The 14,648-nt window shown below is 49.7% G+C and overlaps 1 protein-coding gene across 2 annotated transcripts in view; it reads left to right on the top strand.

Annotated features, from left to right (window-relative positions):
- Positions 1-14,648, top strand: part of Rph3a (rabphilin 3A) — a 78,717-nt gene that overhangs the window by 46,963 nt on the left and 17,106 nt on the right. Inside the window, exons 6-10 of one of the 2 annotated variants that reach the window (XM_028855640.2) lie at positions 6,683-6,812; positions 8,391-8,477; positions 10,446-10,593; positions 12,177-12,215; positions 12,299-12,460. In XM_028855640.2, the coding sequence (XP_028711473.1) occupies positions 6,683-6,812; positions 8,391-8,477; positions 10,446-10,593; positions 12,177-12,215; positions 12,299-12,460 (566 nt within the window). The remainder of the gene's footprint in view (positions 1-6,682; positions 6,813-8,390; positions 8,478-10,445; positions 10,594-12,176; positions 12,216-12,298; positions 12,461-14,648) is intronic. The other variant, XM_028855641.2, reaches the window with a different exon arrangement.

Here is a 14,648-nt window from a genome sequence, read left to right as displayed (position 1 = left end):
ATGTGATGTGTGTCTAGAACAGGCCTTGAGCCCCATGCTCATTGCATTACAAAACAGGGGGACGGGTTCCCAAGCAGATGATAGCAGCCTGGTCACAGAGACACATGGGACAACCAGAGAGTACACAGAGTATAAAGGTCAGCAGTCATCAGTGAAGGTCACCACGACCCAGGCATGTTACGCACAATTTCACCTCCATAACATTCTCAGAGCGCAGGGCTTGGTTCTCCCTGGGTTACAGGGCAAGAAGCTGCGGCTCAGAATGGCTAAGTTACTCACCTGGCATCACCGAGCTGGGAAGTGGCAGATGCAGAGCCAAAACTGGTACCCATGCTTGCATCCTAACTGCCCCTTACCTCACAGTTTGGGGTATGCAGCAGGTTACAGTGTTTGCTACCACGCTCACCTTCCTGAATTGGAGTGGCAACATCTGGCCAGTGGCAATCTACTTCCCACCATCTTGAGAGGTCATACGTTGCCATCCAGAAAGGAAGGATGAGGGATATGGCCCTTCCGGTGTTCCTAAGGACATCCTGGGGAATGGGAGGTGCCTACTCCAGTCCTCTGCGTAGTCAGCGGTCCCCTGAAGCACCCGCCTGGTGATGGATGTGTCCTGGTTGGCACTGGGCGTCATAAAGTTAATTGGGCATGTAAAGACCTAACTAGAGAGTGACAGCTACTTAGAGTGGCCAGCTAATTGCCTGAGCAGAGGAAGAGTGGAAGGGAGACAGCCATAAAACCAGGCTCCCTCAGGGACCATCTCAGCACCAAGGACCAGAAGGGACATCTGGGTGTTTGGACTCTAGGACCTCGGGTCTCTGAGTGCTGCCCCCATTAGGAGGTTTGAGAAATGGCTTACATGACCCCATTAGAGCAGGAGCTAAGCAGAGGGTACCAGGAGAGCCAAGGTCATTCAAGGTCACTGGGATGGCTAGTTTTTTTTTTTTTTTTTTTTTTTTTTTTGTCAACTTGACACAAGCCAGAGTCACCTGGGAAGAGAGAATCTCAGTTGAGGAAATGCCTCCATCAAATTGGCTTTTAGGTAAGTCTATGGAGGCATTTTCTTGATTGATGATTGATGGGGGAGGGCCCATCCCACTGTGGCTGGTGCCACCCCATAGGTGGATGATGCTGGGAAGGGATGATGCTGGGAAGAAGAATAAGAAAGGTGGTTGACTATGAACCCAAGGGGCAAGCCAGTAAACAGTGCTCCTCCATGGTCTCTGCTTCAGTTTCCACCTCCAGGTCCCTATCCTGACTTCCCTCAGTGATGGACTGTAAGTTGTAAGCCAAATAAGCCCTCCCCCCCCCCAGTTGCTTTTGGTCGTGGTTTTTATTAGAGCAATAGAAAATTAGCTCGGACAGAAATTGGTACCAGAGCCGGGCGGCAGTGGCACACGCCTTTAATCCCAGCACTCGGGAGGCAGAGCCAGGCGGATCTCTGTGAGTTCAAGGCTAGCCTGGGCTACAGAGCGAGATCCAGGAAAGGCACCAAAACTACACAGAGAAACCCTGTCTCAAAAAACAAAACAAAACAAAACAAAAAAAACCCAACAAAACAACAACAACAAAAAAAAAGGAATTGGTACCAGAGAATGGGTCAGGTGATAAACCTGACCATGTGGTCTTGGGAGGATCATGGGATGATTTTGGAGCTTGGCGGGACTGGCAAAGCTACTGAGTGCTCAGAGCTTAGTGAGCCACTGTGGGAGTTTGGACATAAAAAATGCTGAAAGAGAAGCAGACAATGGAGGCCCGGCTTGGGAGATTACGCAGGCAAGTTTGCAAGTCCCTTCAAGACTCTATGGGGCTGTTTGTATAGTTTTTGTTTTGTTTTGTTGTTTTGGGTTTTTTTGTTTTGTTTTGTTTTTTGAATGAAGGATCTGTGATTTCTGCTCACCTTGAGCTGAATAATCAGTTGCAATTAAGAAAATACCAACACAGCCATCAACCAGCTAAGAGGAAGGATTCCCACTCACACCCTTTAGCATTTTGCCTGCATACCTCGAGTTGGGAAATGTCCTTTTCTTGTCTAATGAAAGGTGACGTATGTTCCCCACGAGGAGTTAAAATGTAGAGGAGAAGCCATGGGGACAATGGTTGCTGCCAGTGTTTTGATTTTGCTTTTGTTTCTTCTTTGATGTGCACAGCAAAGGTATTCAGACATAACACCTCCAGCCTCACGTTCACAGCCTAACAGATTCTGCACTCTGGCTTGGGGCTCTGTTCCCACTTAGCAGATTGAGGCGAGGGTTCACATGAGGTTTTCCCCTCACCTCTTCTGAAGCAGCATTTGGCAGGGGGGTGGAACTGGAGCCCGTCTGTGCGTGGCTCAGGAGTGGAGCATCAGCCTCGCACACATGAGGCCCTAGGTTCCATTCTCAGAACCAGAAAAAGAAAAAAAAAATTAGTGCCGTCATGGCCAAGCATTCAGGCAGTACAGACTACATAGAGAACTCCTTTAAAAGAATGTGGGTTCCCGAGTCTTGCTCTGAGCTCTGAGACCCACCTTCCAAGCATTAAATGTGCTCCCTGGAGGATCAAGATGGGTCATGGGTTTGGGGAACATTTGCTCAAGACTACATGATTGAACCTGGATGTCCAGGCTTAGCTGGACTGGTCACCATGATGGAGCTGGAACCTGATCACAAGAGCTTCGTCACAAAGCTGGGTGATTGACAGGCAGTGAAGGGTCCCAGTGTGCCCCCAAGCTCTCCTGAGACCTGGGGAAACAAATAGTTCTGGCATGAAAGAACAGAGTGCTTTGTCACCAGGCTGTAAGCCTGCTGGTCACACATGGTGGCACGGTTTTAACCTACCCCCCTTGCAAAATCTTATCTTTGGATTTAAAGTCTCTGGCTCTAGGGGCCTTCTAAGTAGGCCACATTTGGGGTTGAGGGGGAGAGTGTCCATGCAGGTGGATATGAGATGCCTTGCTCATATCCTGAGATCTGGGCCAAGAAGAAAGGTCACCTGCCACCTCACACTCCTCTCCTAACCACTATGACAAGGGCTGGGGACATCAGGACACAGCCTTCATTCAGTCTGTAGGACTTGTAAAGCCTCTAATGCATGCTCAGGAGACCTGCCTTGGGCATATGAAGTCACAGGCCTGCAAGTGGGGTGCTGGAAGGACCAGGCATTCAGGCAGGGCAGTTAGAATGTGGGCTTGCAAGGTGTGTGTGGGGGCAATCTATGCCCTTGTTGTTCAAGAAGAGGCAGAAAAGCAGAAAACTCCTTTAAAATGTTCCCCAGTGAAGCACATTATTGCAGATTGGCCATAACTGTGTGACCTTTGCAAACCTCTTACCCTCTCTGTGGCAAGGGCCCCTATGATAGACTGATTCTATTGCTTAAATCTGAAATGCTCCCTCAGCCAGGTTCCTGTGTTGAGTATCTGCTCCCCAGATGGGGGAGCTCTTTGGGGGAGGCTGTGGAACTTCCCAAGATAGGACTTTGATGGAGGAAGAGGGTCATAGGGGCCAGCCTTGGAGATCATACCCACCCCTGGTCCCTAGTGCACTCTGCCTCTTCCACACACTCCCACTGCCGTGGATCAAATAACTCTTCCCTTTTCTCACCATGATGGACTGAGAGTCTCTGAAACCGTGAGCCAAATGAGCATGCCTCCCTCTAAGATGCTTCTGTCGGCTGTCTCATCACAAACGGTGAAAAGGGACTGAGGCACACGTGAGCTCAAATTTTCCAGCCAGAGCAGTGGAAGAGGAAGTCTTGACAAGAAGAATGTCACCCGTGCATTCCCGCCTCTTCCCCAACAGCGGTCCTCACGTCCTCACACTGTACAGTCCGACTGCATAGAGAGCCACGCTGGCTCACCTCTTCCAGACTACTTTGGAAGGTTTTTGAGTCCAAAATTACCAAAGATGACCCCATCCAGCAGCCCCAACTAACAGAGATGAATGCAGGCTGGCTCAGAGGAGATGGGGTGCAGGGCTCTCAGAAGCTCCTGCTAACCCCACCTCAGCTGATTCTGCAGAACCCCCAGGGCACCAAGAGGCACCATTTGGCCAACTATTTTTTGCATGAAACTGGACTGTAGAGAGCAGAGCGGGGCTGAAATCCCCAACATCAGGATGCTACGCAAAGGGGGTTGTTTGTTGGGTGGTCTCTCTCTCTCTCCTCCTCCTCCTCCTCCTCCTCCTCCTCCTCCTCTTCTGTCTCCCTGTTCATGTGCAGGTGCACATTGCATCTGTGTAGAGGCCCGAGGACAATTGGTTATGATTCCCCAGGAGTTGTCCACTTTGTTATCCAGGCAGGGACTCACTGGCCCGGAGCTCTCCAAATAGGCTGGACTGGCTGGCCAGTGAGCCCCAGGGGTCTCCCATTTCCCTGCTGTGGTTACCCATGAGCACCCCCATACCCAGCATTTTTTTTTTAAACTTAGATTTCTAGAGATTAAGCTCAGGTTCTCATGCTGGCAAGGTAAGCTCCCCATCACCTGCACTATTTCCCCAGCGCCTGGTATTGATGTTGTTGTTGTTGGTTTCTTTGGTGGGGGAGGTACATGGAATAGCCCTATGGATCAGGCTGACCTGGGACTCGCTAAGTAGCCCAGGCTGTTCTCACACTCATGATCCTCCTGCCTCAGCCTCCTAGATGCTCGAATTGCATCTAGGACACAGAAACAGCTGAGGTCATTGTGTGCATCTCAGGCCTTACCAGTGACAGACGGGGTCATTGGTGTGGGAAAGGCATGGGAACAGGTAAGGGTGAGTTTCGGCTGTTTGAGTGGTTCCCAGCACTGCTTGGCATATTGCTCTGTGTGTGGCAGTAAGGGACGGGGCCTGGGACAGATTGTCTGAGTCTTGATCTCAGCTATCACTGCCTTTTGACTCAGTGGCCCCAGTAACAACTTAGCCTCAGTTTTCTGAATTGAATAAATGGGTACAGGAGTGCAGAGGATCCTCACAGGGTGCTGGGTGGTGGTAAACATCAGGTAGGAAATGCATGTGACTTCCCTGTGTGAGTGGCCCAGTGCACAGTCCAAAGCAGTCATTTTTCTCTCATGATCGTGGGGCTGGCAGAAAGCCAGGTCCACTGCGGCTGCACACCATCATGAAAGAGGAGCACACACCAGGGAGTTTCTATCTTCTAGAAGGAGATAAAAATTATGGGGAGTTTTTGTCTATTTATTTATTTATTTATTTATTTATTTATTTATTTTCTTTGAGACAGGGTTTCATGTAGCCCAGGCTAGCCTCAAATTCACTATGTAGCTCCGGATGACCTTGAACTTCCCAAGTGTTGAGATTATAGGCATGTGCCACCACTCCTGATTTATGTGTCCCGGGAATAGAACCCAGGGCTTGGTGTATGATAGACAAACACTCTACCAACTGAGCCATGCCCCCCCCCCCAGGATGGTTTTATACTGAGTCTCTTTAATACCATGGTGAAGGGAAAAAAATTTCTTAAGTCAGGGATCATGGGAATCCTGAGTTCCTGGGGAGGTTGGAAGGTTTGCTCAGTAAACTGATACGGAGTGTTGACCTCGATGCCCATCACAGGGCAAGTGCTCCTCAGGGGCAGCTCCCGCCACCTCGGGTATTCTGGGACCGCAGGCTGCTGCTGGGCTTCAGTTACTGCCTCTGTGGGTCCATAGGAATAGTTTCTGGGGAGAGGTGGCTGCTGCTGCTGCTGCTGCTGCTGGGCACGAGGGAGCCTGAGCTCTGCACTGCCACCTCCTGGTAGTGAAGGTGTAGCCTGGGTCACAGTGGAAGCTCTTTGCTTCTCCCTTGGAGGGACTCAAGGGGGTAGCACCAGAACATGATTTTTAGGTGCCAGAGGGCTCTTGGGCAGAGTCCTCGTTTGATGGCTGTGTGCAGGGCTGCCAGGCGGCCCTCTGGAGGCTGTGGTTCCCAGGTCCTTTCAAGGGCTCTGTCACCCACTGTTCATGGTGGAATGGCCAAGTTCCAGTGCCCCCCGGCTCCTGTATCTAGAAAAAGACAACAAGCCTTTTGGTTGTGTGTGTTGGTTCGACATTGCTTTCATTTTGTTTGAGACAGGCTCTCACTCTTATAATCTTGGCATACAACCCGACCTGGGACTCAAAGCAATCCCCCTGCCTCTACTTCCCAGGTGCTGGGATTATAGATGGGAACCATCTCACCCAGCTGGAGCAGTAAAGAGGACTTTAAAACTGGTAGATGGTATGTCTGAAAATCCATACACCAAAGACCCTCCCGGGTGCCTGCAGGGTCAGTGTTCACACCCATTGCTTCATTATCGGGCCGGAGCCTGGGCCAGCAGCATTAAGTGGCACTGCTTCTGAGCTTTCTAGAAAGTTCTGCCTCAGACCCATGTTTCTGAATCTGCATTTTGGCAGGTGCCTGCAGTCTGCTTAGTTTGAAAGCATTTGTTCCAGATGCCTGCGATGATGGCCGAGTGCAGGTGTGTCACGTTTAGCGAGCCGACTCAGAACTCTGATGGCGGCTCCCTGGAAGAGGCCTTGTGAGTTAGGAAAGGCCTGAACCTGAAGCCGTTAACACAGATGGACACTGAGGGGTCCGGACTTGGAGTGGGCTCAGACATTCTGAAAGGGACGTAGCCGCCGTCAGATCTTCAAGAACATAGACTCAGAGATAGAGGGCCTCACTCTTCTTGGGACACACAGGGAGCACCAGGTCCTGGGGGCCCTAACTGTCCTGTCTCTCTGCTTCAGGCGCCTGGTGGACCGTCTGGAGAACATGAGGAAGAATGTGGCCGGGGATGGTGTGAACCGCTGCATTCTGTGCGGAGAGCAGCTGGGCATGCTGGGCTCTGCCTGTGTCGTGTGTGAAGACTGTAAGAAGGTACCAGCATCATGCTCCCTTCCTTTCCTGTTGGACACGTGCATGGGGCAGATGGATTGGGGCGGGGGGAGTTAGACTGTGGATCTGGGGTCTGAAGGATGGAGCTTGGCTTCTGAAGGGCCATGGTAGGATGTGAATTCTGCAGGATTCTTGGTCTCTTAAGGTCATCTGGGTCCTGGTTCCTTACAGGGAAGGCCTTTATGTCACCTTAGAGCTGAGATGGATGCAAGATGAACTCAGGAGTCTGGGGCATGAGGATCCTGGCTGTGGGTTAGTTAGTAAGTTAGGTGTGTGGTCTGAAGAGTATGCTGTGTGTGTGTACATGTGTATGTATGTGTACATGCATGAGCTCACACATGCGTGCATGTTCCCTTAACATGCGTCAAGCCACAAGAGACTTAGATAACAAAGGCAGGCAAGAGGCTCAGCAGGTAAAGACACCTGTCGTACATGCCTAGTGACCTGAATTCAATCCTGAAACCCTGGCAATGTAGAAAAAGAGAACACCACAGAGTTCTCTTTTGGTAACACAAACTCAAAAGTACACACCAGTAAAAAAATTTTTTTTTCTTTTAAAAGAAAGACTTAAAAAGCCTCTCTCCAGCCAACATGGACTCCTTGGACTTTAAGAGCATTCCTCCAAGCAGAGAAGTCTCCCCCTCCCTAAGCTCTTGTCCTGCTCCCCTGAACTATGAGCACCCAACCCTTCCAGAACAGAGATGCCACTGTCTTTGGCCCACCTGATTCCATTCAAGGGGATTCAGTGATCCACTCAGCTACAGATACCCATCATGCCACTGGGTATCCCGCCCTGTGATCCAAGCAGCCTATAGAGTATAGTATTGAGCTAGCTGGGCGGTGGCGGCGTACACCTTTAGTCCCAGCATTCAGGAGGCAGAGGCAGGTGGATCTCTGAGGGTTGAAGGCCAGCCTGGTCTACAGAGTGAGTTCCAGGACAGCCAGGGTTATACCGAAAAAACCTGTCTTGAACAAGACAAATACAGTGTTGGGGAGAGTTCATGTGAAAGATGATGCATTATAACAGTTACCTTGATAGACTGCAATTTTATGCACCTGTGGGTTTTCCTGTTCATCCTCAGCCAATGGGAAGCTCACCCCAGAGTACAGTGTCCCTTTGAGTTGTCTGGTTATTATTCAGCCATTGTCTTCTGGAATGGGTGGACATGTAGTCATGGCTAAAACTGTCTCAAGTCTTCTGGGAAAAGAAAGAAGCAATAAACACAATGAATACACTGGCTTTTCTTAAAAATCATGCCAGTGGCCTTGTCTATGTGGTGGGTGAGAACCCAGGACCCACAGGATGGATTCTTTGAGAGACCTCCCCTCCAATCTTGGGAAAGAATCCAGCTCTTGCCATTGGCAGCAAGATCCAAAGTGAAACCTTATTCCTACTGGCCTTGCTCTCGGGAGGAAGTGATAAAGGGTTCTAGTTCTTTGGATCCCCAAGAGATCTTGAACTCCATTGCCACCCCTATGCCCCTCTTGCTTGTCCATAGTCCCCCAACAGCTCAAAGCATGCTTCACCTGTGTGTGCTCTGGCTGTGTTTTTTTCCACAGAATGTCTGCACCAAGTGTGGCGTTGAGACCTCCAATAACCGCCTGCATCCAGTATGGCTCTGTAAGATCTGCCTTGAGCAGAGGGAGGTGAGTGGCCAGGCCTGTGCCTGGAGGGGGGGGCGGGTGGAGAGGCTGTGGGTGGTGGCACTTGGAGGCTTGGGGCTTGCCCTGGCTCTTGTGTCTTCAGGGTTTGATAGGAAAGGAACCAGCTGAGAGTTGGGGATGTGGTTCAGAGTGTTTGCTTAATACACATGACAAGACACAGATCTCCAGCATGGCCTGAACTGGGCGTGGTGGTACACACCTGTCATCCTAGAACTGGGGAGGCGGGAGCAGGAGGATCAGGAGTTCAAGGTCAGCCTCAGGCTCATAGTGGACCCATGAGACCCTGTCTAAAAACCTAGCAGGAATGAATGGCTGGTGAATCAGCAAAGTCTCTTCCTGGGCCACTGTGGTCTTTTCCTTCCTCCTCTCTTCCCTTTGCCTCTTTATCACCACCCTCCGATTTTCCCCTCCCCATCCCTGCCCTCACTTTCTGAGTCTCCCTCCTCCCAAGTCTCTCTCTCTCTCCGTGGCATAAGTATATGCACGTGTGTGATGGTGTGCTCCCCCAGATATGAACCTATGGCAGCCAGAGGTCAACATCAGATGTCTGTCATTATGGTCTCTGTCCTGCTTTTTGAGTCAGGGTCTCACTGAGCCTGGAACTCATGGCTTCAGCTAGGCTGGCTGGCCTGTGGGCCCCTGGGATCTCCCTGTTTCTACCCCCCAGCACTGGAGTGACAGGTACACACTGCCCAGATTTGATGTGGGTGCTTAGAGATCTGAGGTCAGGTCCTCCTGCTTGCCCTGCACCACTGGGTCATCTCTGCAGAACTCCCCTCAGCTTTTCTGTTCTTGCCCACTGCCTTTCTCATCTCCCCGTTTTCTGTTCCTCACCCTCCCGCTTCCTCCATGATATTTCATCTCTTCACTTCTGCTTCCTTCTCCTCTTCCTACCTCATCCTCTACCTCCCCATACTTCTTCCCTTTTTTCTGTCCATTTTCCTCTAGAATCCTTCTCTTGCCCACACCTGCTTTGTGTTATTGACCTTATCCCCAATCATTCTGGTTTCTTTACCATTCACCCGCTGTTGTAGATTCTTGCCTTGGAGACATTGTCACCATGGTCATGTTCTCTCCCTTCAGCCTCAGGACAGCAGGACACACAGGGAAGGTTTGATGAAGGTGCTATTTATAGCAGAGTGGGAGACACCAGAAGTAGAGGGGGGAACCTCCAATATGAGTGATGGCAGGGCTCTAAAGCTACCCCCTGGTCTGAATTGAAAGAGGAAGGAGGCCACAGTAGCCAGGAAGATAGGTAGAGGGAGCAGGGGGTCATCACCACCCAACAGCAGGGAGGGAACCAAGGGGATAGATACCATGACTCCCCTCTCGACATCTGCACACTCCTCTGGTGTTCTCCTGGACCTTGTAAGCCAGAAGACCCAAGTCATGGAAACCCCGTTATTATGTGCCACACTGGATAACCCTGTAGGGCTATAGCAAGATGGGAATGTGAGGATCTTCCAGTTGTCCCCATATCATCTTGTCTAACCTGAAGTCATGATAAAGGCCTGGGGTCTTGAAGAAGTTGTCAGGGAGTAGATAATCTGTTTTGTCTTTTTTGAGGCAAGGTCTCATGTAGCTCTTGAGGCTGACCTCAAGCTTGAATTCCTGATCATCCTGTCTCCAAGTATTGGGGCTTACAGGTACATCCCATATTACTTACATCAAGTGCAAGGCCATAGTTACAAGTTGGCATTGAGCCCTCCCTCTTTCTCTCTCTGGCTGTGAGTTATTGGATTGATTTTTGACATGGCAAACATTCAACTTTATCAGTAAAATGGCCATCAGGTTTGTAAGGCTGATGAGTGGAACAGATGTATATGGCCACTGTCATGGCCATGAGCTGTGGGAACAAAGATAAACAAACAAACAAACAAAAAAAAAAAAAAAAAAAAAACCTGGCAGTTGGCTGCCATGTCTCCCATACCTGCCTTCCTCCCTTCCCAGGTCTGGAAGCGCTCAGGAGCATGGTTCTTCAAGGGTTTCCCCAAACAGGTCCTTCCACAGCCCATGCCTATAAAGAAGACCAAGCCTCAGCAGCCGGCTGGTGAGCCTGCCGCCCAGGAGCAGCCTACAGCCCGGGCTCCAGCTCGAGGTAGGACAAAGCCAACCCCTTCCAGAACCTTGGACAGGTCCCGGCCTACTGGTCTACCTGGAGATGTCCTAGGAAAGTACTTGTTGCCCCTCAGCTTCTGGCCTCTTGTCTAGGACTCCTTAGCCCCTTCACAGTTTACCATGAACCTTGTTTGGGAGGTTATCACAGGGAACTTTCTAGAAAAACCAGCTTGCCAAATGGCTTTGCTGTCTTCCTTAGTGGGAAATTGAAAAGCACAAAAGAAATTAAAATTAGGAATTGGGAGAGGCCCCCACTCACCTGAATATACCATGGAACCTGGGGAACTTGGGCCTGCTAAAGAGGATTTCCTGGTTTTCTTGTGTTTCCTCCTTTTCTCTCTCCCTTCTTTTCTTTCTTCCCCTCCCTCCTCCTTTTTCTTCTCCCTCTCCTCCTCTTCTCTGTCTCCTCCTCCCCCTCCTCTTTCGCTTTCTTCCCTTCCTTTTTCTTTTTATTCTTGGGAAGGATACTCTGGAACTCCCCTTTATCCTAGGATTTGGTGACCTTGAACCTGAATCTCCTGCCTCTACCTCCCTAGTGCTGGGATTATAGGTGTGTGACACCATGCCTGATTTTCACTTGTGTTTCTTCTATCGACTGTAAACAATTCTGAAACTGGACTAATTAAAAGTGAAAGATGAATAGAAATGAAATTAGCAAAAGAAAATTACCAGCACTATTAATATCATAGCTGTTATCTGAGTATGGTTGTTAATAATTAATGTGATCATTAAAAGAGAGAGAGGCAAGTAGGAAGAAAAATGACTCCATAAAAATCACATTTTCATTGGATAGCACCACTTGGACTGGCTAGACAAAGCCCTTGTAATAATCCCAATTAACACTGGATGGCAAGACCCAACTTGAGCAGTAATGCTGGGCATCATTTCTCAAAAGTGAGCTAGAGACACAGGGCTCAAATCTCAGCCCCCGACCCGCTCTCTTGTAGGATGACTTCTCAGAGTCATGGTGCCTGGTGCCAAAGGTTTTCTTTATGGAGTGACTTGAGCCATTTCTTCTTCTTGTAGAGCCACCAAGTTGTCAACAAGACACTGTGTCCCTGAGGGGTGTGCAGTCCTACCAACCATGCTTCCTCTTGGTCATCCATTCCTCCCTCTGCTGGGAGTGTCCAACCCACAGCCCACAGGCCACACGCAGCCCAGGATAGCTATGAATGCAGCCCAAAACAGAACTGCAAACTTATTTAGAACAGAAGCAGAATTTTCAGTCTTTTTTTTTTTTTTTTTTTTTTGTAACATGGCTGTGTGGTGCTTGATTGTAGAATCACAGACAACGATGCCCTGTTATGATGTCAAAGGTTGGACAGAACTGCTGGTCTAGGCAGAAGAGTTGGCCGTTGTTTGGTTGGTCTGTGCTTATGTTTTCACATGTGATAAGGAAATCTGGAGCAAGCTTGAGGGAGAGGCTGGAGGGAAGCTTACTTAATGCTTCAAAACCTTTTCTCAGGAAGAGAGGCCGGGCCCCTTGTGGAGCTCTGAAGTAAGAACTCTCCAGACGCCAGAAAGCCAGGACTCTGCGTTATTTCTCTTTCTCTTTCTTTCCAGGTGAGATGGAGGAGAGGAGGGCCCCAGGTCAGAAGCCAGGTGGGTTCGGCCAACTGTCTCCCACTCCGGGACCCCACCCCACCACTTCCCTCTCTCTGTTCAAGCCATGCCTTTCCTTGCAGGCCCCGACCTCACCTCTGCTCCCGGGCGAGGAAGCCATGGGCCTCCCACGCGCAGGGCCTCTGAGGCACGGATGAGTACAGCTGCTCGGGATTCTGAGGGCTGGGACCATGGCCATGGTGGGGGTGCTGGAGACACCAGCCGGAGCCCAGCAGGTGAGAGAGGTGGGCATGTGCTGTCTTTATTGAGCACCTACTGTATGTGATGTTTCGTTGCCATCACTTAAATCTGGTCTATAGTCAAGGAGTCATAGATTCTACCTCCAGATATTATAATTGTGATCAAGCCTCTTGCCCCAACATGGATATGAAAACTACATGAGTTTTTGCTTTGTTTGACTCCCTAAAGGAGAAGAAAGGCCACTTAGCTTTAAGCAAAGTGAATATCCATCTAATTTCTTTCCCCCATGGCTTCTGCTGTTATTGTCAATGGTCAGGACAATGTGGCCAGGACATAACTGACTAACAGGTACATTATCAGGGCCCCGCTTCTTGGGACCACTAGTAGATTATACTATGAAATGCCTGGAGGGAAGAGTCTTGGCCACTTGACTTTGAAAGCAAAGAGTGTTAGGCTGGGAACATTTGTTTCTAATGAACCTATGTCTGAGTCTTGGGACAGCATTGTTGTTTTCACAGTGGGGGACTAGGTTGCAATGTGGTGGCTGAGTGTTCAGGATCCACAGTGATCTCTGGTTTCAAACCCCCAACATGTACAGACAGAGGGAGGGGGAGAAGGAGGGAGAGAGGGGAAGGGAGAGAGGGAGGAAAGAGAGAGAGAGGGAGAGAGAGGAGTTATTTCATTATGAGTCCAGGATGACTTTGAACTCATGACTCTCCTGTCTTAGCCCCAGTCCCTGAGTGCTGGGATTACAGGCGTGCACCCCCATTCCTGGCTTCTCAGTATTCACATCCTAAAATGTGGGTTTTAGCTTCCTCGTCCCTGTGACAGGATGAAGGACGTAACCTAAAAGGAAGAAAGATGAATTTAGCTCACAGCCTCAGAGGTCTCAGTCTGGCATAGAGGAGAGGAGGTGGCCGAGCAGTTCACACAGCAGTGGACAGGAAGTGGAGTGTCCTCCAGTGAGACTCCACCTCCTAAAGTTTCACCACCTCCCAGAATGTGCCACCAGCTGGAGGCCAGGTGCTCAGCGCATGAGGCTATCTCTAGCTGTTGTGAATTGTGCTGTTATGAACATCTCCGACAAATATCTATTCAAGTCTTTGGAGTAGATACCTGCAAGAGAGAATGCCACAATGTTGGGCAGTTCTATATTTAACCTTTTAAAGAAATCATCTTCCTGTTTCCTATGTAGTGTAGACTACTTTTACTTTTCTGTCAATAATACACAAGGGTTCCAGTTTCTATATATCTTTGTCAACTCATGTGACTGTCTGGTTTGTTTAGCTGTCTGGTGTATTTGTTTGCTGGGTTGGTTGGTTGGTTTTGGGAACAAGGCTTCCTGCTGTAGCTAGCCTGGACTGGAGTGCATAATGATCCTCCTGCCTCAGCTTCTTTAAGTGCTAAGGTTACAAGCTTGAGACACTAAGCCCAGTGCTGGTTTCTGTTCACTCGCTTTTTATTTTTGAGGCAGGGTCTCACCGTGTAGCCCTGGTCGGCCTAGAACTTGCTCTATAGACCAGGCTGACCTCAGACTCACAGAGATCTGCCTGCCTGTCTCCCAAGTGACAAGATTAAAGATCTCAGCTGTGGGTTGGTTTTTAAGTACTAGCTACCCCCGGCCCATGGGTGTGGGTCTGTATCTCAGAGTGGTGCTGTAGGTTTGATTGACATTTCCCTAAAAGTCAGTGGCACCCAGCTTTTCCCACTTGGATACTCCACAGAAATGTCTGGTCTGGCCCTTGGCCCGTGTTTTAAACAGGACTCTGTTGCCCTTGGGCTTCTGGTGTTCTTTACATGGAAGATTCCATTTGTAAATGGCTTCTGCCCCCCAGTGGCTCACTCGCTCTCTTTGTGGATGGTGTCACTTGATTTTTAGGGGTTTGATTTTTGATGAAGTCTAGCTGGTCCTCTGCTTTGAGTGTTGAATCTAGGAAGCTGTGAAATTAAGTTTGTCCTTTGTGTTTTCTCTGCGTTTGATGATTTAGCTTGTGTGTGCATGCACATTCATGGGCATGAATGTGCATGTGTGTGTGTGTGTGTGCGCGCGTGCGTGTATACGTGCGTGCGTGTGTGTGTGTGTGTGTGTGTGTGTGCGCGCGCGCGCGCACGTGCGTACGCATGTGCATGTGGGAGCATGCATGTTCCTGTGTGTGTGTGTACTTGTCTTTGTGTGAGCACATGTACATGTGTGTGCATGTGGGTGCATGCATTGAGTGTGTGTATGTTTGG

This window comes from Peromyscus leucopus, chromosome 23 (genome assembly GCF_004664715.2).
Source record: "Peromyscus leucopus breed LL Stock chromosome 23, UCI_PerLeu_2.1, whole genome shotgun sequence".
In the NCBI taxonomy this organism is placed as follows: Eukaryota; Metazoa; Chordata; class Mammalia; order Rodentia; family Cricetidae; genus Peromyscus; species Peromyscus leucopus.
Note: the sequence above shows the minus strand (reverse complement) of the source record. Positions and strands in the feature narration are given on the sequence as shown.